At 44.8% G+C, this 24,804-nt stretch overlaps 2 protein-coding genes across 2 annotated transcripts; both read right to left on the bottom strand.

The window, feature by feature from the left end:
* Positions 1-6,747: 6,747 nt before the first annotated feature.
* On the bottom strand, positions 6,748-10,311 carry LOC149321009 (uncharacterized). The gene is made up of 3 exons (XM_089493606.1): positions 10,206-10,311; positions 9,280-9,446; positions 6,748-8,040 (listed from the first exon to the last, which is right to left on the bottom strand). The coding sequence occupies exons 1-3, from the start codon at positions 10,309-10,311 to the stop codon at positions 6,748-6,750; spliced, it is 1,566 nt and encodes a 521-aa protein (XP_089349732.1).
* Positions 10,312-17,160: 6,849 nt separating this feature from the next.
* LOC149321008 (uncharacterized) lies at positions 17,161-22,817 on the bottom strand. Its single transcript, XM_089489115.1, has 3 exons — positions 22,664-22,817; positions 20,157-20,323; positions 17,161-18,471 (listed from the first exon to the last, which is right to left on the bottom strand). The coding sequence occupies exons 1-3, from the start codon at positions 22,815-22,817 to the stop codon at positions 17,161-17,163; spliced, it is 1,632 nt and encodes a 543-aa protein (XP_089345241.1).
* Between the last annotated feature and the right edge of the window lie 1,987 nt (positions 22,818-24,804).

Genomic DNA, 24,804 nt, shown 5'->3' with positions numbered 1-24,804 from the left:
CATGGTTTCCAGACCTTTCACCATTTTAGTCGCCCTCCTTTGGACATGCTCGTTTTTCAACATCCTTTTTGAATTGTGGTGCCCAGAACTGGACACAATATTCCAGGTGGGGTCTGACCAAAGCAGGATACAATGGCACTATTATTTCCCTTGATCTAGACACTATACTTCTATTGATGCAGCCTAAAATCGCATTTGCCTTGTTAGCTGCCACATTGCACTGTTGACTCCTAATCAACTTATGGTCTACTTGGACTCCTAGATCCCTTTCACATGTAGTTTCATTCAGCCAGGTGTCCCCCATCCTGTATCTGTGCATTTCATTTTTCCGCCCTAAGTGCAGTACCTTACATTTCTCCGTGTTGAATTTCATTTTGTTAGCTTTGGCCCAGCTTTCTAACATATGGTATCATGGAGTATCATGGAGTTTTCTTGGCAAGATTTGTTCAGAGGGAGCTTGCCTTTGCCTTCCTCTGAGACTGAGAGTATATGACTTACTCAAGGTTACCCAGTAGGTATCCATGGACAAACAGGGGTTCGAGCCCTGCCCTCCACAGTTGTAGTCGAATGCTCAAACTACTATGCAATGTTGGCTCCCCAACCAGTCAATTAGACTTTGCCAATTACAACTAGCTGCTGCTCTACTGGCTGAGGTGGAGCTTTGCCCACAGCCCTTTCCTCTTCGCTGGAAGTGAATCCACGAAAACTGAAAACTCAGGGGCTTGCCCTAACATCTAGCCACTCTGCTACCCAAGGCACACAAGACACTGGGTTCAAATCCCAGCTTGACAGTAAATACAGTTCATAGAGAGATCTTGTAGTAGCACCTTTGAGACTAACTGAAAGAAATTGGCAGCATGAGCTTTCATAGACTGCAGTGTACTTCCTCAAATTCCTCTGAGGAAGTAGAATGAAGTCTACAAATGCCTATGCTGCCAATAAATCTCTCCGCATACTGTTTCCTCAGACTAACACAACTCAATCTTTGAACTCTACCAGTAAATATAGTTGACGGGGTCACCCTGAGCTAACCAGAAACACTCAGCTGAAGCATACTCAACTGTAAGGTTACCAGACTGAAAGGTAGGGAGGACTTCTGTATCTTTAATGGTTGGTTGCAAAGAAAATGGAATTTCAGCAGCTGCTGCTTGTCATGCAACCATGTAACAAGAAACCCCTGCTGAACTGCTCTCTTCTTAACAGTGTAGGTGCGTTGAACTACGACTGGAGACCAGGGTTTGAATCCTGGCTCAGCCATGTAAACTCACTGAGTTATCTTGAGCAAGTCACACTCTCTCAGCCTCAGAGGCTGGCAAACCCCCTCTGAAAGCTTACCAAGAAAACCCCATGGACAGTGGAATTCATATATTGCTCTTGCAAATAGTAACCATTATCTTATCTGCCTTTTCAAAATGGGTTTTCAAAATGTGGGTAATTTAGACCGATACCATACAGTAGTAGTGCATGATTCTGCTGTGGCATCTGAGGTTATTATATTTGCCTAGTACTAGTGACAGCCGGTGATGGCCTTATCTCCTTTCAAAGGCTTTTGACATGCACTTGGCAGACTCTGGAAGGGATGCTGGAACTTGAAAGAGCTATTTTTTTTTCATTGCAAAAACTGAGTACAGTATGAATCTGCAGATCCAATTTATATTGTGTATCACCTTCCCAAGGTAACTTTGAGCCACTTCAGAGATCGTTTTTTGTGGGGGTTTTGGGCTATGTAGCCATGTTCTAGCAGAGTTCCCTCCTGATGTTTCGCCAGCATCTGTGGCTGGCGAAAGCCATATAGCCCAGAAAACCCACAAAAAGCTATGGATGCTGGCCATGAAAGCCTTTGACTTCTCTTCTGATCATCCACTACCACTAGGCATTTGTATAGGCCAGTGCTTCTCAATTATTTTCTGTCATGCCCCCCCCTAGAAAGAAGAAAACATTTCGCGCCCCCCACGCGACTATAAATAGTATCATTTGTCTATAAACGAGCCCCCCTTTAGAGAGCCTCGCGCCCCCTCTGGGGGGGGGCACCCCACTATTTGAGAAGTACTGGTATAGACATATGCCCGCTGATGTCCTATGCTTTGTTTAGCAAGGACTCTTCAGTTTGTGGTATTCTTTTGTATTTAATTCTGGGTATGTAATTTATGTGCCTTGTAGGCAGCCATGCTGCCTATTTCTAGTTTGCTACTAACTTTAGAGGAGCACTTTTACTTTTCTCATATGTCCTTTACCTTCCAGCCTCAGTATGTAAAGGGGCATTCCTGGGATGCAAAGGAGAGCCATTCATGTTTACATCTTTGAGATAGTCTTTAATTTGGAATGATGAAAATTGGCCTTCTTATTTGATCCATCTATTGATAATCGTAGGACTTGAACATATTTTGCTTGTTCCTAAAACATGAATTGGAGTATAGTTTGGTCCACTCCCCCCATATAATGCCTCCCCCCCCCTTTTGCTCTCTGTATGAAAATACTGCTTTCCAAAATCAAACAATTTCATTGTGTTTTTAGTCTGTGAGATATTTTCATCTAGTCTTACCAAATATTCCAAACCATATTACAATTAAAAATAGCTAATAAACTTTCCACATCTCAATATGTATCTTAAATTAGCCTTTAAATAACTGTAACAAATCATATTATTAATTTCAGTATCACAAGGGGGGACCCATGCTATCCTGTTGCAGGACATATAAGAATGAGTCCTGTGGGACCTAAAAGAGCAAGATCTATTCACACATTACATAACCATTGCATTTAGATACCACTTTTAACTGTCATGGCTCCATTGTCTGGAGCGTTGGGATCTGTAGTTTTATGACATAATCAGAATCCTTTCTCAGTGAGCTCCAGCACCTCACAAAACCAGAAGCAACTGCATAATGTGAACAGGACCTAATACACTGACTGAGACCCACTAATTCATGGACAATCTATCTATTTGCTGTAGACAAATAAACGGCTACTGAGAATTTTAAGTGTTTATACAATTTCAGTAAACACGGTTGTGGGTTGGGAATGTATACAGTTGGATTGGAAATGCAGAAAGTACAAACTATAACAATTAGCATTAGCCATCTAAAAAACTGTATCTGTAAGAAGGTCTACCAGCTATTTTCCCCCTTTCACCAAACCACTTGTAACAGATCCTGAATACACACTAGTCAATTGCTTTGTTCAAGGTTTTGGATCCAGGATCTCCCTTTGGAAAGGGAAAGGAAGTCTTCTGTCCAGGGATTTCATAGCTCTGTCCATTTAGCAAGTTCCAGGTGTACTGAGGAATGGGGGGAAACAATGGAGCAGGGGAGTCCAATTTTCTTTGCACATGCTTAAATCATAAACGCAGCCTACTAAATTTGTGCCCAAGCATCTGAGAATCAGTGTGGCTTTGGAGGACTTTAAAGGGGAGATGCATCAAATGGAAGGTCTAACTGTCATGGCAGCAAAATGCTACCATCAGCTTCAGAAGCATTAGGCCTGCCAATGAACCCCATCTCATGTGCTAGGGAACAGGAGAGGGCTTTGGCACTCACTGCTGCTCATGGCTTCCCAGTAGCACTTGGTTGGTCACTTTATGGAAGAAGGACAAGATGAACCCTTTAGTATCTAAAACTAGGGGTCTTTGGATATGATACCAACAGATGTGACAGCTGATTTGAGACGAATAGCTGGCAAGGCTAGCAAGCCATTGCTTCTCTCTGGCTCAGCACTCACAGGATTTTACAGTATCTTTGGCCCATTACACACGGGCTCTTGAGGCACCCCTATCACGTGATAGGGGTTGGCCGGGGACCTAGCGTCCACACCGGCCTCACCCCTATCACGTGACGGGGGCGTAATAATGGCGTCGCCCTATACACACAGGCGCCGCCATTATTACGTGTTGGAAGCACAGCGTCCGCACATTGTGCGGCATTTATGACGTCATGAGTGCACCATTGGCGCCTTGCAGCGTCATAACCGCGCCACCGGAAAAAGTGCCATTTTGGGGCTTTTTTGCTCCGTGCTGGAGCCACGCAGTTTGGCTCCTGCAACTTCCTCACGGAGCAACCAGCAGCGCCGGCAGACCGCCACTTTTAGGCAGTCTGTAACGGGCCTTTGAGACTGAAAGATGTTGGTAGCATGAGCTTTCCTACAATTAAATAATAATAAAATAAATAAAATTTTTATTTATATACCGCCCTTCCTCAGATCAGGGCGGTTTACAGCATTTTAAAAACATTACATTAAAAACATCAATAACATTACAATAAAAACAGAAAAGCCCCGAGTTAGCCAGTCCTCTTGCCAGTGAAGAGGAAGGAGGTCCATAGGACATCTTAATCGGGGAATGCATTACCAAAAAGGAAGGTCTTCAAATCCCTTTTAAATTGGGCCAGGGAGGTGGCCGAGCGGAGCTCTATGGGCAGCGTGTTCCAAAGGGCCGGGGCGGCGATGGAAAATGTCTTCCTGGTAGTGGAGACAAGCCTGGCCCCGGGAACCCTAAGTAGTTGCTGCCCAGATGTTCTGAGGGTGTGGGACGGAATGTATGGGGAGAGGCGGTCCTTCAGGTATCCTGGGCTCAAGCCATTTAGGGCTTTATAGGTCATCACCAACACCTTATATTGCGCCCGGAAGCGAATCGGCAGCCAATGCAGATCTTTCAGCACCGGTGTAATGTGGCTGGCCCTGGAAGTACCAGTGACCAGCCTGGCTGCCATGTTTTGTACCATTTGTAGCTTCCGGGTTTGGTATAAGGGTTGCCCCATGTAGAGTGCATTGCAGAAATCCAGTCTCGAGGTTACCAGAGCGTGTACCACAGTTTCAAGGTCTCTCTGGGCCAGGTATGGACGCAGCTGGCGAATAAGCCGAAGCTGATGACAGGTGCTCTTGACCGTCGCATTCACCTGAGGAATTGTAGGAATTGTACCTAACCCGGAAGCTTCAATTGGTGCAGAACATGGCTGCAAGGCTGGTCACTGGCACGTCCAGGGCCAGCCATATAACACCGGTTTTAAAAAACCTCCATTGGCTGCCCATTTGCTTCCGGGCGCAATACAAGGTGCTGGTAATGACCTATAAAGTCCTAAATGGCTTGGGCCCAGGTTACCTGAAGGACCGCCTCTCCCCATACATTCCGCCTCGCACCCTCAGAACATCTGGGCAGCAACTCCTTAGGGTTCCCGGGGCGAGGTTATCCTCCACTTCTAGGAGGTCTTTCTCCATCGCCGCCCCGGCCCTTTGGAACACGCTGCCCATAGAGCTCCGCTCAGTCACCTCCCTGGCCCAATTTAAACGGGAGCTGAAGACCCACCTGTTTAATATCGCATTCCCCGATTAGTCCTCATAGACCCCCCCGCCATAAGGCCGCACAGGCAATGGTTTGCTAACCCGGGGGCATTTGTTGTTGTTTTTTGCTTTTGTACTGTTTGTATTTTAATATTGTATAATGGAATTTTATGTAATTTTAACTATTGTGAACCGCCCTGATCTTTGGAAGGGCGGTATACAAATAAACCATTTATTATTTATTATTATTATTGTGTACTTTTTGTGCATTCTCTAATTGAGCCGACTTCCTCAGCTGCATCTCCAAAGGCAGGCTCATGTCTTGGAAAGCTCATGATACCAGCTTCTTTCTTTCTTTCTTTCTGTTAGTCTCAAAGGTGCTATAAGATTCCTTTGAAGACGGATTTTTCAGACTAACAATGCTAGGTCTTTGAATTCTGGCCCAACGCATGCACTTGACCTGCATTGTCAGGAACCTGTTGATCTCCCCAGCTTTCCTGCAGTTTTATCTATATTTAAATCAAAGTTGAAAATGCCCACAGTCCAAACCACTGTTTATGAATACACATTTTCTCTTGGGCCAAGCACAAGGTGAAAGCTGCCTGGGCCACACTGAAGCCAGAGATACTATGTTTCCAGAAATGTTAAAGCCATGGAGGAGGGGATGGAAATGTGAAGAAACCCTGAAATAAATGCCATTCTTATTATGAGACATTAGTGCAATTATAAGATTTAAAGTAAATTAATTTTAAAAGGTTTTGAGTAAAATCAGTTTTAATGTGGAAGGATATTAAATTCTTATTTTCAAATGAAACCATCTTCATCTACTGGTCATATGCTATTTATGACAAAGCACAGCTGGAGACGAAGGCTTTCACGGCTAGCATCCATAGGTTTTTGTGGGGGTTTTCAGGCTATGAGGCCATGTTATAGAAGAGTTTATTCCTAAGAATAAACTCTACAATATGGCCTCATAACCTGAATAACTCACACACACACACACACAAAACCATAGCTGGAGAGTTCATTATTATCAGTTCTCAGTTCAAACCTTATATCCTAGAAGGCCACCACCCCAAATTTGCAGCTCTATCTTTGGAACAGGGTACACTAGTACAAAACTGAAGCTTTAAAAGTGATTCAATATATATGCCAAATAGTACTTCTAGGTTACATAGAATGTAAAATCAAATTCTTTAATTCTGGGGATTGCCTTTACTACAAATTTTCTGGCAACCACAACCCAGCTGATGTTTCTGAGATCTAACTCAGAATTATGGATTATGGAAGCTAAATCCCCCAAAACTTCAGGTGCCCACCTCCTGGAGTAAACCCATCTTAAAAAGCATTTCTCTCACTGATAAAGGGATTTTTCCCTGTGGAACTTCATTTTTCTGTTGGAACCAAAATGACAGTTCGGGAAGGGAAATAGGGAAACCTCCAATCTGCCCAGCAAAATCTCTAAAGGAGGGCTCTTCATTGCCAATCAATATTTAGGTCAAGGCCTTCCCTGATGATTCTAGTGAGGAGCTCTTCATACTCCTCCTTATCTATGCCTGGGCAGCTATTCAGGATCAGTAGTTCCAGTGGATTCTCCAAGGACAACAGCAGATGGATTGTGCACATGGATATCTTCACTTGAACTAGACTAAGGTCACAGAGTTGTTGCAAGGCAGCTCCAGGGGCTTTCACCACCTCCTTAAATACTTGATCCAGGGAGAAAGGCAGACGGGTCAAATTCAAGGCTTTTAGACAAGGTGATTGTTTCATGAGGTCTACAACACACTGTCTTAACACCATGGCATGGTAGTGAGGCAGGGGAGTCCACTTTGTGGAACATTCCACATAGAATTTAGAAAGCTGAGGAAATTCAAGGGGAAGGCTGAAATCCCAGTCTGTGGTCTCAGCATCTAGCTGCCTGTCATGTCTAGGCCTCGGTGGAAAGAATGAAACTTCGAACTCCTGGAGTTTTGGGCAATGGCGCAGCAGAGCATGGAAAGAGAATTCTTTCACAAAGGAGAAGTCATGGATTATGAGGGACTGAAGTTGGGCCCCAAGGAATGCTGTCACTGGCAAAAGGTCCCTCAGGTCCCTGGGGCTGTCTTTCCCACAACTAAGGCTCAAGTGAGTAAGATGGTGGCAATTGAAGAAATTTGGGGCCAAGGGAGAATTGTTTCTAAGCTCCACATTCACATTTGCCAAAAATGGGCACATGGCACTCAATATAGGCAAGAATGACTGGCCAACTTTATCTATTTCCAACAGGGGCAGAGAAAATGTGGATCTCCCCTCATTCATCTGGGTGGAGATCATCAGCTGTGACACCTCAGCGAGGCTGGGAAACCCATGGGGCAACCGAGCCTTCTCAAATTGCCGCTTGTGGATTATTACTACGGCCTCGGAAGCAAATTCATGACCCAAGTGCTTCAGATGGGATAATGCCAGCAGCATGAAGGCCAGGGCTGAAAACTGGTCTCCCCTGCCACCCAGTCCAAAAATGGCAAGCTTTTCCAATGCCTGGCAACAGAAAGAGCCTTGAGTGCAGTTATAGGCAAGATGGGGAAGAGAAACCAGAGACAGTTTGTTACACCAGGAGATGTTGAGTTCCTGAAGCCGCTGGCAGGAGGAGGCCAGAGCTGATAACACTCTTTTGTTGCACTGGGTCTGTGAGAGGTCCAGTTTGACCAGGCAGGGCAGACCTTCCACTAGGGAAGCGAGAGCAGTTGCTGGTATCCACTTGCAGCCATGGAGATTCAGCGAAGAGAGATTCTGCCACAGGAAACAGAAAAGCATGTCAGAGAGAAAAGGTACAGTTTATTGTGGTTTGCACACTGCCCACATGGGGGTACATTGTGCTCCTCAACCCCACCACTTTGGCCAAGGCAAGGAGCATCCATTGACCCTCACCAACCTTCTCTTATATATATTTTTTAAAAGTATTTGATCTCAGGGTATTTGTTATTTTATTCATTTCTGCTTGTGTTTCCCAACCTTTGGTCCTCCATTTTATTTGGACTTTATATCCCAGAAGCCCCAGTCAACTAGTGCAACATTCATAAATTATCGGAGTTGCAATCTAAAACATCTGCAATCTAAAAGGTTGAAACTACTCATTTCTATTGTGTCCTTTTCTCAAAAATAGGACTCAAGGCAGCTTACAAATTATTAAAACCAGTACAGGTTAACAAAACATAGAAAAACATCACTACTATGTCTAGGCCTCGGTGGAAAGAATGAAACTCGGTGGAAAGAATGAAACTTCACTATGTGTGTGTGTGTTACCTAAAAAAAAATTAAACCAGCAACGCAACACATTGTTATAAGCCCATTCTAGTCGATTCCTAAAAGTCTTTAAAAAATTGCAAAGTTTTCACCTTCCATAGGAAAGAGGAGCCATTGTAATTTAAGAGTTTCTTAGTCTGGAAGGAGCCACAGGCCTCTCCCTTGTGCCCATAGGTTTCACAGAACAAAGCCATATGCTAGAATGCCAAGTGGTGCTAAACAACCAACAAAGGTGCCACCAGGAACAGGATTCCCCCATAGGCAAGGAAAGAAGCACACAGCAAGGCCCTGTTAGCAACACAGCGTTCCCCAAGTGATTCCTGTCCTGTACAGTCCTGTGACAGCCCTTCTGGCTCAACACAAAATTCCATCAGATAACCACAAGAGTAACAGAACCCACACTTTCAAATGTTAAGAGGCATAATGCCTATACTATAGGAAGGTCTGATGTGTAGCCAGATCCTTCACAAATGTGTGTGTTCTCATTTTAAAACCATCTAAATTGGCAGTCATCACTACATATTGCGCATCTGAATTCCACCTTTTCACTTTGCACCATGTTACGAAGTCCTTCCTTTTATCTCTCCTGAGTTTCCCAGGTTGAGTAGAAAGCAGCAAGTTTTAATATAATAAAAGGGAAAAAAGCTTCTCCTTCTCTCTACTCAGTGCCTAATTTTACATTCCCCAGGAAATCCATGTCCAGTTCCTTCTCACATATAAGCTTACCTTGCAACGCATAGCGATGATTCGAGCAGCATCCCTCTTGACCAAGTCTGAGCAAAAGGAGAGGTTGAGCACTGTCATTTGGGGCAAGATGAGCGAGTGAAGCAAGGGAGGAGTAAGGCGCTTGGTCCTCCACAGGGAGAAGATCAACTTCTCGACATGGAAGCCAGCTGTGTGGACAGAGAGAGACAGAAAAAACCCAGGATGGGTTGGTGAAATGAGGCCAGTGTCAGGTAAGAGTCCTAAATATCCTAAAGGCGCCAGATCCTTCTTGACCCTGGAAGCTAAGCAGGATTAAACCTGGTTGGCAGTCATACCTCTGTTAACAAAGCCTCTAATAAAGAAATCTTTTTCTGCCTGCCCAGGCTCCCCTTTCCTCCTGGTCCTCTATCTAGCAGAAAGTTTTTTAGCAGCATTGGCATTGAGAGAATGATAGGAGGGCTAGATAGACTTTTGTTACAAGGCTTCAGCAATGGAACTGCAGTAGTCAATGCAATAAAGCTTGATCTGAGAAAGACTGAGTTCTGCTCTAGCCAACCCTACTATTACTATTACTTTTATTTATTTATTTCACTTCTATGCCACCTTTTTCCCTAAAAGGGATACTGTAGCTGTATACAGCTGCATACAAAAGGCAAGTCTGTCTCTCTGGGTACCCCCCAACATGTTAAAATAACACTGACAGCTTATACTGCAATTTCTTTCTCACCGTTTTAGTCTCAAAGGTGTTACATGATCCCTTTGCATATTGATATTCCAGGCTAACATGGCTAGGTCTCTGAATTTACCCTCAGGTTGCCTAGCAGATGGAAGGAGGGGGTTATCAAGGTATCAGGAAGGAAGAAAAAGAACCCACTTCTTGTGACTCCCTCTCCCCCAGTTTGCTGAAGTATACAGCACAATAGTAGTACAGCCACAGTACTGCTTACCCAGGCGGTTGTCCCTGTAATCTCTGGCCCAAACATGCTTCATATTCTCAGCCACAATCTCCAAGCTCCTCTCCTCCAGCGAGCGGTCTCTATTTCTTTTGGGCATCTTGCTTCTGAAGTGAGAAAAGAGAGACAGATATTACATGTTCCACAGGTTTAGGAACAGACTCTTAGAGAGTAGATGGACCTTTGGGTCTAAGCCAGTCTGGCTCTTAAAAAGCTGCAGGAATTAGGGTCCTGGTGTTTGAGTTTGCATTCTGCAGTGCAGATTAGACCCCAAATGGCTGTCTCCCATGTCCTCAGCAGAGGAGCTTGTGAAGATGGTGATACCAAGAGAAAGACCTTCTCTGAAGTTGTTCTCCTGTCCCATAAAGTCCATTTCCAACTTACAGAGACCCAAAGGTAAACCTATCACAGGAATTTCATGGCAAGTTTCTTCAGAAGGTGTTGGCTCTTGCCATCCTCTGAGGCTGAGAGTGTGTGACTTCCCCACGGTCACTCAGTGGGTTTCCATGGCTGAGCTGGGATCCCAACCTGGTCTCCAGAGTCCTATCACAGGCTTTTCTGGTTAAGAGATCTATATCTACATCTATCTATCTATCTATCTATCTATCTAATCACTGACACAGACATACACAAGACTCTGGGAGGCATGGTGGTTTGAGTGCTGCAATAAGACTTGAGACCAGAGTTCCAATCCTGACTCAGCCAATGGAAACCCAATAGGTGGCCTTGGGCAAGTCACGCTCTCTCAGCCTCAGAGGAAGGCCATGGCAAACCCCCTCTGAACAAAGCTGGCAAAGAAAACTCCAGGATAGGTTAGTCTTCGAGTCGCCATAAGTTGGAAACAAATTGAAGTCCCACAACAACAACGTACACAATATATAGAGACACCAGAGAGGCCTCTCTCTCTCACCCTTTCCAAAGGTTTCCCAGAGGTAGGCTTCCCATATCCCGCCTGGGGGTGGGACTTTCCCGATTTGGGGCGGGTCCGCACGGTCCCGCCCCGGTTTGGCCCCGCCCCCGGGACTCCCCCCCCCCCAGCGAGTCCTGCAGGCTTGGCTGGGGCTTGGAGGACTTCTATCTTCCAAGCCCCAGCCATGCCCTGGGGGCTCCTCTGCGATCGCGGAGTCCTCCAGGCTTGGCTGGGGCTTGGAGGACGGCTGAAGCCAAGCCCCAAACCTCTGCCTGGCTGCCTCCGTCTCTGGGGCGGGGGGGGGGGGAATCCCGGGGGTTGGGGCAAAACGGCGACGGAGGCAGCCAGGCAGGGGTTTGGGGCTTGGCTTCAGCGAGGCCCCATTCCCTTGCCTGGCTTCCTCCGTTGGTGACGGAGGCAGCCAGGCAGGGGAAAGAGCCTTTCCTCTTTCTCCTCCTCCTCTTCTTCTGCCTCCTTTTCTTCCTCCCCCTCTTCTTCTTCTTTCTCCTCCTCTTCCTCCCCTTCTTCTTCATCTTTTTCTTCCTCTTCTTCTCCATCTCTTCTTCTCCTCCTCCTCTTCCTCCCCTTCTTCCTCTTCCTTCTTCCTCCCTTTCCTCCTCTTCTTCATCTTCTTTCTCCTCCTCTTCTTCTCCATCTCTCCTTCTCCTCCTCCTCTTCCTCCCCTTCTTCCTCCCCTTCTTCCTCTTCCTTCTTCCTCCTTTTCCTCCTCTTCTTCATCTTCTTCCTCCTCCTCTTCTTCTCCATCTCTCCTTCTCCTCCTCCTCTTCCTCCCCTTCTTCCTCCCCTTCTTCCTCTTCCTTCTCCCTCCTTTTCCTCCTCTTCATCTTCTTCCTCCTCCTCTTCTTCTCCATCTCTTCTTCTCCTCCTCCTCTTCCTCCCCTTCTTCCTCCCCTTCTTCCTCCCTTTCCTCCTCTTCTTCATCTTCTTTCTCCTCCTCTTCTTCTCCATCTCTTCTTCTCCTCCTCCTCTTCTTCCTCCCCTTCTTCCTCTTCCTTCTTCCTCCTTTTCCTCCTCTTCTTCATCTTCTTTCTCCTCTTCTTCTCCATCTCTTCTTCTCCTCCTCCTCTTCCTCCCCTTCTTCCTCCTCCTCTTCTTCTTCTCCTCTTCCTCCTCCTCTGCCTTTTCCACTCTTCCTCCTCTTCAATGCCCAAATATGCTGTTTGGAATGGGGGGGGGGGAGGTTAGCCAGAAAGGGAAGTACATTTCTGCCATCTGTCTAGGAACAATGCCAAAATGTCCTCCATTTTGATCATGCCTAAGAAACATGCATTTATATTAACATTTTTAAAAAAATCATCAATTTTTTTGCGTGTCCTCCATTTTTTATAAAAATGTGTCCTACATTTGAAAATTTTGTCCTACTTTTGTCCTACTTTTGTCCCAGTTTGGAGGTCCAGAATTATGGCAACCCTACCCAGAGGCGAAAAGAATGAAGGGGGTCTGCCTCCCCTACTTCGATCCCACTCCCTCGACTCTCACCACGTGGGGACGAAGAAGAAGGCAAAGACTGCCAAAAACTTTCCTGGGAAAATTGAAACCCCTGGGAGGCTCAGGATTGGCTGTTTGTGGCTGGGATCTCCTTCCCCATTGGCTGCCTTGCTCCAATCAAATTCCGTGGGGAGGATTTTTGGGTTCCAGTGGGTTTCCCTTAAGCCTGGTACCTTCACACTTGTTGTTGGGTGCCTCCAAGTCTTCCCTGACTTCTGGGCCCCCTAAAGGGACCCTATTTTGGGGCTTCCTTGGCCAGGTTTGTTCGGAGAGGACTTGTCTTTGCCATGCTCTGAGGCTGAGAGAGTGTGACTTGGCCAAGGACACCCCAGTGGGTTTCCATGGCCGAGCAGGGATTCGAACCCTGGTCCCGAGTCCTAGTCCAACACTCAGACCATGTTGGCTCTCTGCCTTAAAGCCTCCCTGCAACTGAAAACAGTGGGCCAAAAATGCCTGTGTGGAGCAAACATGTGGCCTGTGGATTTTGGAAATTGCATGAGCCACTCAGGTCAAAGGGCTGAGAGAGTGTGCAAAGGAGGAGGAGATGGGGATAGAAAGGACGAGAGCAGGAAGGACTATAGCAAGAGGGAGTTGCATGCACCTCAGGAAACCAGTCAGGTCTATGAAAGCTAATGCTTCAGCCTCCTTCCCTCAGGCTCAAAGGTGCTACAAATCCCTTTGCATTCTTTCTCTCGGTCTCAAAGATGCTGTTTCTGATTTATGGCAATCCCAAGGCAAATCTATCATACGTTTTCTTGGCAAGATTGGTTCACAGGAGGTTGGCCATTGTCTTCCTCTGAGACTGAGAGAGTGTAACTGGCCCAGGGCCACCCAGTGGGTTTCCATAACCAAGCCAGCATTTGAACCCTAGTCTCCAATATCCTAGTCCAGTGCTCAAGCCATTGCACCACGCTGTTCCATCTCAAAGGGGCTACAAGTTCTCTTTGCCTTCTTTTTCTTAGTATGCACATCCCTTGGAACCCTGATATTCCAGACTAACCCAGCCATGTCTCTGAACTAATTCCCTTTTATAAAGTTGGAAGACCTGCACAGTTTCATGGAGACCGAAACCTGGGATGGGGCAGGGCTCTTCTGTTTTTCTGGAGGTTGGAGGGAAAGCTCCCACCCTCCCCGCCATTTTGGATGCCTTTTTGCCTGCAGGGCTCAGAAACCCAAGGTCTGGCGTAATGGGCAGAGCAAGGAGGGCTCCCAAATGGCATGGAATCTTCTGCTCCCCTTCCTTCCTCTCTCCTGTCTTTAGGTCTCACCTTGCCTTGCTGCCAACCTGGGCAAATAGGGCAGCATGGAGAGAAGGGAGCAGATGGAAATAATGGGGCTTTATGAGCCATTTCCAATGTATGGTCACCCTATCACATTTATTTAGATTTATTCAGAAGGAATTTGTCTTCCTCTGAGGCTGAGAGAGTGTGGCTCTAACCCAGCTCACCCCATAGTTTTCCATGGCAGAACAGGGATCCGAACCTTGATCTCCCAGGCTTCCAGTCCCATGCTCCAGCCACTACATCATACTGCCTCCCTGCTGCCCACCTGCAAATTAAGGCAAAAGGCCAAAGGGGTAAAGAGCAATGGAAGGTGAAGGAAGTGGGAGGCAGGGGGCAAGTGGGGAGGGAGGGAAGGAGGGAGGCATGGTGGTACCCTGAGGTGAGGGTAATGGAGGTAGAAAAAAGGAGGCTTGGACCCAGGTTCAAATCCATGCATGGAAACCCACTGGGTGATCTTGCACAACTCACACTCTCATCCATAGGATCCCCAGGAGTCCAGACCAACTTTAGGGCAGTCATGTGAAATGTCTCAGTTGTCATGCAAATATTCCAGCCTGAGGTGAAATTGAATAGGCCCATAAGACCCTTTGCTTTTACAAAAGATCTGTTCCTGTTTGATAAGCACCAATTTACCAGTTACCTCCACCTCTGGGTTATTTTTATAATCTCTTCTTACTAAACCTGTTTCCTGGAGGATAATCTCTAACCATATTGCCCCACCCATCACAACGTTTTTTTAAAAGGTATCTTTTGCTCTCAATGAAGAGAAAAAATATTTAGCTTTAGAAAACTAATAAAGTGGTATAGAGTGTGAGTTGGCCAAGATTATCCCATGGGTTTCCATGGCTAAGTGTGGATTCCAACCTTGGTTTCCAGAGAAAACGATGCTCAAACCATAACACTGTGCTGGTTCTGCCATACCTCAGGTCTATTTCTTATGGATGGCAGAGGTTTCATAATTCAACATTCCCATGGGACCCTAAGATGTCAAGGCTGCCTCTTCCTTAGATGCAATCACAGCTTTAGATCTTTTTCCAGTTTCAAGCAACAACTGGATTTTCTTTTTTACAGTGGCTCCATGCTGGGGAAAGATCACCCAAAAGGACAGGGATCAATAAAGGAAGGAAGACATTTCAGCTTAGTAGTAACATACGAATGAATTCCCCCAAAGAACCAAGCAGGAGTGGAGGCTGCTGTGTTGGTCCTGATCAAGCAGTTTTCATTCTTTGTCCAGTGCAGGTTTGCAATTGCCACACTCTGACACTGAGAGAGTGTGACTTGGCCAAGGTCATCCAGTGGGTTTTCATGGGTGACCCAGGATATTAACCCTGATCACCAGAGTCGTAGTCCAGTACTCAAACCACTACACCATGCTGGCTCACAGAAGTGTGGACATTTTGTTTAATAAGAATCATGGTGTCATAAATCGCTCCACTCTGTCCAGAGGCTTGTGAAAGCACGATTCTGCTTTAAAACAATGTGCGGAGTCTCCTGTGCCTTATTTTTTCTTTTTCTTTTTAACAGAATATAACTTTGGAGCAGCATTGCTGCAACAGTGAAGCTAATAAATGGCAACTGCATATCAAAAGTATGCAAGGAGACTGCAGGTCACTCATGTTGCCTATGCCTGCTTGAGATCCAGATCAGTGAAGTCTGTTTGGAGAAGACAAAAATCTTCCCTATTTTTTCTGTATATAAGCAACAAATTCATGTTTTGGTATTGGATTTATATCCTGCCCTTCTCCCAAAATGGGATTCAAAGGACCTAATGGGGTTCAAGGTATACCCAGCTAACACATTGTCATCTGCTTTGGGAATGCTATTCCACTGATAAGTGGTATAGAAATGTACTTGCTGTTGCTATTGCTATAAGGTGGTTCCATAACAGGCTAAGACTGGGGAAATATTGGTCCCTCAGGTATTTTAGGCAACTCCTGAAATATCTTACTATTGACCATGCAGTCAAGAGCTCCTGGGAACTAATGTTCAAAATACCTGGAGTGCCAAAATTTCCTCCACTCTTTACATCCACAATGGGATACATTTAGGGTGAGCTGGGCCAAAACTAACAAAATGAATTTGACCATGGAGAAATGTAAGGTACTACACTTAGGGAGAAAAAATGAAATGCATAGATATAGGATGAAGGGCACCTGGCTTAACAAGACTATGTGTGAAAGGTAGCTAGGAGTCTTAGTAGGCAACAAGGTGAACATGAGTCAACAGTGTGATGCGGCAACTAAAAAAGCCAATGTGATTCTAGCTTGCATCAACAGTGTCTAGATCAAAGCAAGTAACAATACCACTCTATTCTGCTTTGGTCAGGCCCCACCTGGAATACTGTGTCCAGTTCTAGGCAACACAATTCAAAAAGGACATTGAGAAACTGGACCATATTAAAAGAATCGTTGCCCTGATTCTATTCCTCTTTTAATGCCACAGGGCAAACAGGGTGTGTAGGGGAAAGAATGTAGGCGAGAGCACAGTAGGCCCTCTCCACATTCACTGGGGTTAGGGGCTTATGAACCCCATGAAAGTGGGAGGGAGAATACCTGAGAGAATACCTCTCTACAAATCTCTAGACTCTTCAGCCCAACTCTATGGTCAACATCCACTGGAAATTGAAGATAGAATTGGACTGGAGGACCTACAAGTGCCTAAAGAAGTGTTGTCTCTAGGGATCTCTAGGTCCTACAGCACAATGTTTGTTGGACGCTGACCACAGACTTGTGCTGAAGGATCTAGAAATTTCCAGAGAGAACATATTAAACAAATCCATGAATAATCAGAGACACAGATGTGGAGGTCCGACTGTACCTAACAACGGTCCAAAACACACTGCAGAAATAATCAGTCTGAGACTGCTTTAACTGCCCTGTCTCAGTGCTAAGGAATCCTGGGAACTGTAGGTTATTGTGGCACCAGAGCTCTCTCACAGAGAAGGCTAAATGTCACATAAAACTACAGTTCCCAGAATTCCGTAGCACTGAGCCAAGACAATTAAAGCAGTCTCAAACTGGATTATTTCTGCAGTATGTTTTGGACCAATGCAATGTACTCTCTGGTCCCTCCAGATGTTGTTGCAACTCCTACTGAACACCTCAGACTTCCTGCACATTTACCCACAAAATACTTCAGAGACAAAAGCTTGAGTAGTATAAAAACAAGCTTTATTAAAAACAAACTAGCTTGGCCCCATGAGGAGTGGACCTACCATTCCAGGCTGGTGAAGAGGGATATTTTTTCTTCATTTCCACTTGATAATCAGTTCAAAGCTCTCTTTATGGACCCTCTGGAGGAGATCAAAGTAGTCTGTCTTGCTTATGTTCAAACATTCCTCTAAGGAAAGGATGCTCAACTGATTCTCTGAGGAAAACAGCAAGTTGATGGTGCCAACCGATATCTGAGCCTGAACCAGTGAGAGCTCATGAAGATGTGACAGGGCAGTGCTAGGTGGTTTTAGCACCTTTTGAAATGCCTTATCCAGGTAGAAAGGCAGACAGGCCAGAGTCAAAGTTTTGAGAAATGGGGAATATTTGAACACAGATACCAAGATATTATTCACTACCGCTATATGCCAGGGAGGCAGTGGATTCCGTACATCAGTGTGCATTATGAAAAACTCAGAAAGCTGAGGCAATTGGAGGGGAGGGAGGCTCAGATCCCTATTTATCTCATCATTTTCTGTCTCATTCTCTGTCTCCCTGCGAAGGCCAAATATCACTGGAGAGAGGAAAAAAAGATCAAATTTCAGTAGATTTGGGCAGGGGCTCAGCAAGATATGGAAGGTCAACTCATCTTTAAAGGTGAATCCCTCAAGTGACAGTCGTTTAAGCTGTGTCCCAAGGCATGTTGTCACAGGAAAAAGCTCCCTCAGGTCCTTTCCCATGCCATCAATGCTAAGGTGGACAAGGTTGTGCCAGGACAACAAGTGCTGATCCAAACCATGGCTATTTCTTAGGATCACAGAGACTTCCAACAGGTGTGGGCACACAGCACCAACCTTCGGCAAAGAGGAATCAAGCACACCACATACTTGCTTGAGGCCCAAGGTAAATCTGCTTCTTTCCTCATGTGGGTGTGTGGATGCCCTGTAGCGTGCCACTTCCTCAAGTGACGGGAACCCAACAAGCATCCGGGCGTGGGAAAATTGCTGGTCATGGATCAGACGCACAGCTTGTTCTGTAGCTTGATTACCCAAATATTTCAGACTGGGCAATGCCAGGAGCACAAAGGCCAGAACCCAAAGCAAGCTGAGATGGTTTGGACCAAGCATCACTCCCTCAGTGGTGAGCCCCTCCAATGACTGGCAACAGTAGGATCCTGTAATGGGGTCATAGACCAAATGGAGGAGGGAATCCGGGGTCAGTCTCTTGCAGTGAGCGATGTCCAGCTCATTAAGCCCAAGGCAGGATGTCCGAATGGTGGACAATACTTCTGTGTTGCACTGGGTAGCTACAAGCTTTAGTGTTGTGAGGCGTGGCAAAACTTTCACAAGGCCAACTAAAGCATCTGCAGGGATCTGGTCGCAACAATTAAGAATCAGCGAGGTAAGATTCTACCTCAGGAAACAGAAAGAACATCACATGAGCAAATGCAAGATTGATTTGGGTTTGTATGCCTGCATATTTCATCCATGAAATTTACACTGTCCCCAACACCACCTTTTCAAGCCAAAGGAGAAAACATTTATGGATCCTGACCCTGTTTTCTCTAATGTGAAATGTACATGTGCCATGAGGGTATTTCTGTTACAGGCACGGTTTCTTGCGTATTTTGGCAAAAGTCAAACAGTGTATGTTTGAGACATCATTTCCTAATGCATCAGACTGGAAATATCATAGAGCAGAATCCAGGCCCAGCATATAAAAACAGCACAAAAGATACCTCCCATCTTGCAGAATCTTTAAAATTCACAAGATTGTGGCAGAGCAAATTTTTGCTGGAGGGCAAGGGTGGTGTAGTGCTTTGAATATTGGACTGTGAACTCTGGAGACCAGGGTGCAAATCCCTCCTCAGCCATGGAAATCCACTCTTTCAGCCTCAGAGGAAAACAAAGGCAAACCCCTTCTGAACAAATCTTGCCAGGAAAACCCTATGATGGGTTCACCATAAATCAGAAATTACTTGAAAGCGCATAACACTTTGTTTTGCTGATTAAAATCAGGCACAGAGCCAGAAATTTGGAAATCAGATAGCCTGAGTGTAATAAGGGTGATCAGCCAACTTGAATGAGAAGCATGTGAAGCCAAGAGGAGTAACTGTCCAATTGAGGAGCCTATCCACACATATGCTCCTCTCCCTTACTTGCTATCCTCTGAAACCTCTACATGACATCAATATGCATTCAACCATGGCAAGCGCACTGCAGTTATATTTGAGTTTGGTGAGATTAAAGAGTAGTCCATCCCTGCAGCCTCAACCCTGAGGATTTTGTTACCTGAGGCAGAGCATCAAATGACACTTCACCTTGCCATTCAAGGCCTAGAAAACTGAGATTTAGATTCCACCCCCACCCCACCCCACAAAAAGTCGTACTAAGCATAGATCAGCTCTGTCAATGTGCACCATGGTAGACTCTTCATTATACTGTATTTCTCTAAGCTCACTGCTAACCCAGTTCTAAATAATGGCTGCAGAATAGATAACTTAAGAAACTAATAATCCACTGAGCCATACCAAGGACAAGAGTTCTTCTAATTCACTGCTTCCCCCAGTGTTGGAATTAGACTGTCCTTCTCCCAGAGCTTTAAAAAAGTTACTTAGAACAATAGGAAGAAGAATTATAAAGGTACATGAATAACCAACAATGAGATGTAACATAATCAACAGAGATGGAACATTTAGAAGTGAATAAAATTAACTGAAGGGATGTTTATTGTATATATCAGGCACTTTATATATTTCAACAATTTTTAAATATGTGTTTTCATTTTTGTTGTCAATGTTTTTTTCTTTTTCTTTTCATTTGATTTGATCATTTATTTATTTTAAGTCTGTTTATTTTCAATAAAAATAATAAAGAAAAAATAACCTCAATAACAATAACAATTCTGCCTTTCTTGTGTCTTGCTGCTTCTCTCAGCCACTACTTGAACTCAACAAACAACAATAACAGAAGAAGAAAAAAGAAGTTCCTTTACAGAACTAGAACTCCTAGAAATTTCCCAGACTCCATCTTAGAGACAGGATGTCCACAAGAGGTTTCTCTTTCCAGACCATCTTTACTCACCCATCCCTTACCTTGCAGCATACTGAGATGATGTGGGCAAGTGTCCCTCCAATTTGCTGTGACCAGGGTCTCAAGTTCAGTTCCTTCAGCTGTGGCAAAAAGAAAAGGTGCAGTAGGGCCGGACTCATGAGTTTCCTCTTTCTCATGATATTGAGCAATTCATGGAGAAGGGAGCCAGCTGGGAGTGGGGAAGGGAGAGAAGAGACTTTTAACTCTCCCAGAAGATGCAAGCCAAAAACCAGCATAAGATGTGAGAGTGTCTCAAAAATATTATAAGTTTTCTTCTTAGTACTTGGCTGCAGTCACCATTTTGATCCATGTATGACCCTAGTATGGGAGCTCTTTAGGTACTGTGCTTTCTTGATTGTTTAGGTTGTTTAGGTAGGGAGCTCCAGGTGGCATACATGGTCCCCTACCACCCCATAATGCCTTATAAGTATCCTATGTTATGAGAGACAGCATGGTGTAGTTGTCTGAGTGTTGGACCATGACTCTGGAGATCAGAGTTTAAATGCTGGCTTGGCCACTAACCTTGAGTGAATTACATACTCACAGCCCCTGTGATAAGTTCACCATAAATCAGAAACAACTTATCCTATGTTGTCCAAGTCCCATATTTAGCAACTGGGATGCTATGAACCAAGCTTTACGCAACTACAAACAGAATATATTTTGGATAAGGCCAATCATTTCAGCTGGTGCAGACACAAGAGAGAACCTTCTCAGTTTCAGTGCTCCTGGGCTTTGAAAATCCCTCCTTTTCACCAGCAGGCAAAGACCTTCTTGTTTAAATAGCCTTCAGCCTTGGCTGACCAGGGTGGAATGATGTGAAAATGGGTGTGCTAGTTTTGGTATGTAATGGGTATTTTTAAAAAAATATTTTTGATGTTTTAGAATAAGTGTTTTAACTGGATATGTGGTTTAATCTTTTTTTTAAAAAAAAACTTTTTGCACTAGTATTGTTTCAGATGGTCTGTTTTAATTTATATTGGCGGGATACAAACCGCCATATAGTACGTCTTCTATACGTACTAGGGTTAGGAAGGGGCGGTGCTTCCGCACCCCCCTAACCCTAGTACGTATAGAATACGTACAACATGGCGGCGCCCCTTCCACATAGGGGCCGCCATGTTTATGTACTGGACGCATAGCGTCCAGACGTGTCGCGGCGCCTATGACGTCGCGAATGCACCAGCGGCGCCTCGCAACGTCATAAAGGCGCCGCAAAAAGAAGCTCCGAAATGGAGCTTCTTTTTTGCTCCGCGCGGGAGCCGCGCGGTTTGGCTGCTGCGGCTCCCTCGCAGAGTAAATGGCGCCGGCGGGAGACCGCCGCAAAGCGGCGGTCTATATCCCGCCATTGAATCCCATTTAGGAGAAAAGGAAGATGTAAATCAAATAAATAGAAAGAAGCAAATAAAATAAACAGGCTGATTGACTATTTCTTGACGAAAGAGAGTGAGGAGGTGCGCATAGGAGAGCAGTGGCAATATAGAGACAGAAGGAAGACAAGTCTTAATTCCTTTCCCCCCACTGAAATCAATATTCAAATGAGCCTGCAGGTATAAATGCCCAGTACTTCCCAAACATTCTTTTCTATATCTCCTTTCCCCTCGTTTTTAAGAAAAAATACACCAGGGATTTTTAAAAATAATCTTTTTATAAAATATAAAAACAAAAAAATATATATGAACACTTGGTTGCGGACATTATAAAAGCATAACCCCACACAGTAACTACAAACATAACCCTAAACTAAATGACCCCAACTCCCTCTCCCTATATAAAACTATGATACTAAACACTATAAACACAAATCCAATTAACAAAACTGACACAAACTATAATTGACTTCCCCTTTCCCAAACCCAAGGACCAACTTCCACTTGATTCACCCTTTGATCTGACCAGCTAGACTAATTTTCTAGCAGCATCTGCCGAATGGACTAAGGCTTTGAGAGGGGCAGCACTGTTGATGGAAGCCAAGCCCTCTGTGTTAAATTAATGAGGGGAAGACAATATGAGCCATCCCCATAAACACAGGAAACAGGACCCTAAAGTAAACTAAATGACTGTGCCAAACTCCCTGATCTCCCAACTCCCTCCCCCTATATAAAACTATGACATTAAATACCATAAACACAAACCCAGTTAACAAAACTAACGCAAACTATGGCTGCATCCGCACTGCAGAAATAATCCATGTACTAACTACACTTCCAAGAATTCCATAGCATTGAGCAATGGTACAGTAGTTAAAGCAGTGTCAAACCGGAATATTTCTACAATATGGATGCAGCCTATAATTGACTTCCCACATTCCAAACATAAACTTAAATATGCAGAGTGCTGTTGGGTTTTTTTTATAACACATATGCAGCACAGGTTAGTGGATGGATCATTAGGGAAAGGTCCTCACCTCTCTATAAGCCTTCCTAACCAGATGAGCCAACTGCAAAACTGTGGTTGGGACTAAAGCAAGTGAAGAAAGCAGGGAGTGTGCTTGTTGCGTGATTCTCACCCAGTATGCTGAAGGGCCCTTTCATGTCATGACTGTGGTCCCTGTCCAGGCTGCCGTCCATAGTGCAATGCTTAAGCCAGAGCCTTTCCATATTCTTAACTACATTCTCCAGGCATAGTTTCTCCAGTGAGGGGACACTCTTCCTTTTGGGCATGAGGCTTTCTAGAGTCACAAGCAATAAAAAATTCAGTTGATTCAAACAGGCTTTCTAGAGTCACAAGCAATAAAGAATTCAGTTGATTGAAACAGAGAGCAAGAAAGACTGTTCTTTCATTGGATGGGAGAGAAGAATTTGGCCAAAGAACTTGAAAACTGACTATGTGAATCAAAGCCCTGCCTTCTCCCTCACCCCCAGCAACAAAAGTGGTTTGTGTCCTTAATGACAAGTCACAAATCATAGAATCATAGAGTTGGAAGAGACCGCAAGGGCCATCCAGTCCAACCCGCTGCCATGCAGGAAATCCAAATCAAAGCATCCCCAACAGATGGCCATCCAGCCTCTGCTTAAAGACCTCCAAGGAGGGAGACTCCTCTACAATCTGAGGAAGGAGTGTGTTCCACTGTCGAACAGCCCTTACTGTCAGGAAGTTCTTCCTAATGTTGAGGTGGAATCTCTTTTCCTGTAGCTTGCATCCATTATTCTGGGTCCTGTTCTCTGGAGCAGCAGAAAACAAGCTTGCTCCCTCCTCAATATGACATCCTTTCAAATATTTAAACAGGGCTATCATATCACCTCTTAACCTTCTCTTCTCCAGGCTAAACATCCCCAGCTCCCTGAGTTGTTCCTCATAGGGCACGGTTTCCAGACCTTTCACCATTTTAGTCGCCCTCCTCTGGACACGCTCCAGTTTCTCAACGTCCTTTTTGAATTGTGGTGCCCAGAACTGGACACAATATTCCAGGTGGGGCCTGACCAGAGCAGAATACATAAAATCATAAAATCACAGATTCATAGAGCTGGATGAGATCTCAAGGGCCATGCAGTCCAACCCACTTCTGCCATGCAGGAACTCACAATCAAAGCACACCCCCCAAACAGATGGCCATCCAGCCTCTGTTTAAACAACTCCAAAGAAGGAGACTTCACCATACTTCAAGGAAGCCTATTCCACTGTTCAGCAGCTCTTACTGTCAGGAGGTTCTTCCTAAATCATTACTCAGCCAGCTCCCAATGTACCTTGGGAAGTGGTAGTAGATGGTTGTGTTGCATACATAATATTCTCATTGTTTATTTAATCCAAAGGAGATCATTTGCCAATTTACAATAGTTTACCATTTTTTTCTAAATACATTTCAATTCAATTATATGTAGTTCAAATGTGATTTAAAAATCAAACTTCTTCCATTTCAAATGTGCTATTAGTTTGGTAGCGGATGTGATAGTCAGTGTGATGTAGTGGTCTGAGTGCTGGACTGCAGCTCTAGAGATCAGGGTTTGATTCTCCACTCACCCATGAAACCCACTGGGTGACCTTGGGCAAGTCACATGCTCTCAGCCTCAGGGGAAGGCAATGGCAAACCTCCTCTGAACAAAACTTGCCAAGAAAACCCCACGATAGGTTTACCTTAGGGTTTCCATTACTTGGAAATAACTTGAAGGCACAACAACAACAACAAGAAATTATTAATGCAATGGATCTGTTCCATTGCATTAGCTAGATGTTTCTTAGAGTCACATTTAAATATAGCAAAGGCGAGCTCTATGTAGTATTTAGGTGCAGAGCCACCATGGCATAGTGTTTTCAATGTTGGACTATGACCCTGCAGACCAAAGTTCGATTCCAACTCACTGAGTGACCTTGGCCAAGCCACACTCTCTCATCCTCAAGGGAAGGCAATGGGAAAACCCCTCTGAACAAATCTTGACAAGAAAACCCTGTAAGTCAGTATAAGTTGGAAATGTACGCAACAGCAACAATATTAACCAAACATTTCCTATGGTGTGTGGAGGCACAGAAAAGATTGGGAACCAGTGTTTAACGGGTGTGTAGGAGAGAACGTTTCAGCCAAGCAACAGCTTCTTGGGGCAGCTTCTCAGGGCAGTTGGCGAACACTTGTAAACCGCAAAGAGAGAGCTGAGTTCACTGTGGAGTTTATCACACTAGGGAGATTCTGAAGAAAAATGGGATTTAAACTAGATT

Source organism: Sceloporus occidentalis, unplaced genomic scaffold (genome assembly GCF_023333645.1).
Source record: "Sceloporus occidentalis isolate IW3139 unplaced genomic scaffold, rSceOcc1.0.p SCAF_1, whole genome shotgun sequence".
Lineage (NCBI taxonomy): Eukaryota > Metazoa > Chordata > Lepidosauria > Squamata > Phrynosomatidae > Sceloporus > Sceloporus occidentalis.
This window is presented reverse-complemented; position numbering and strand designations above follow the sequence as displayed.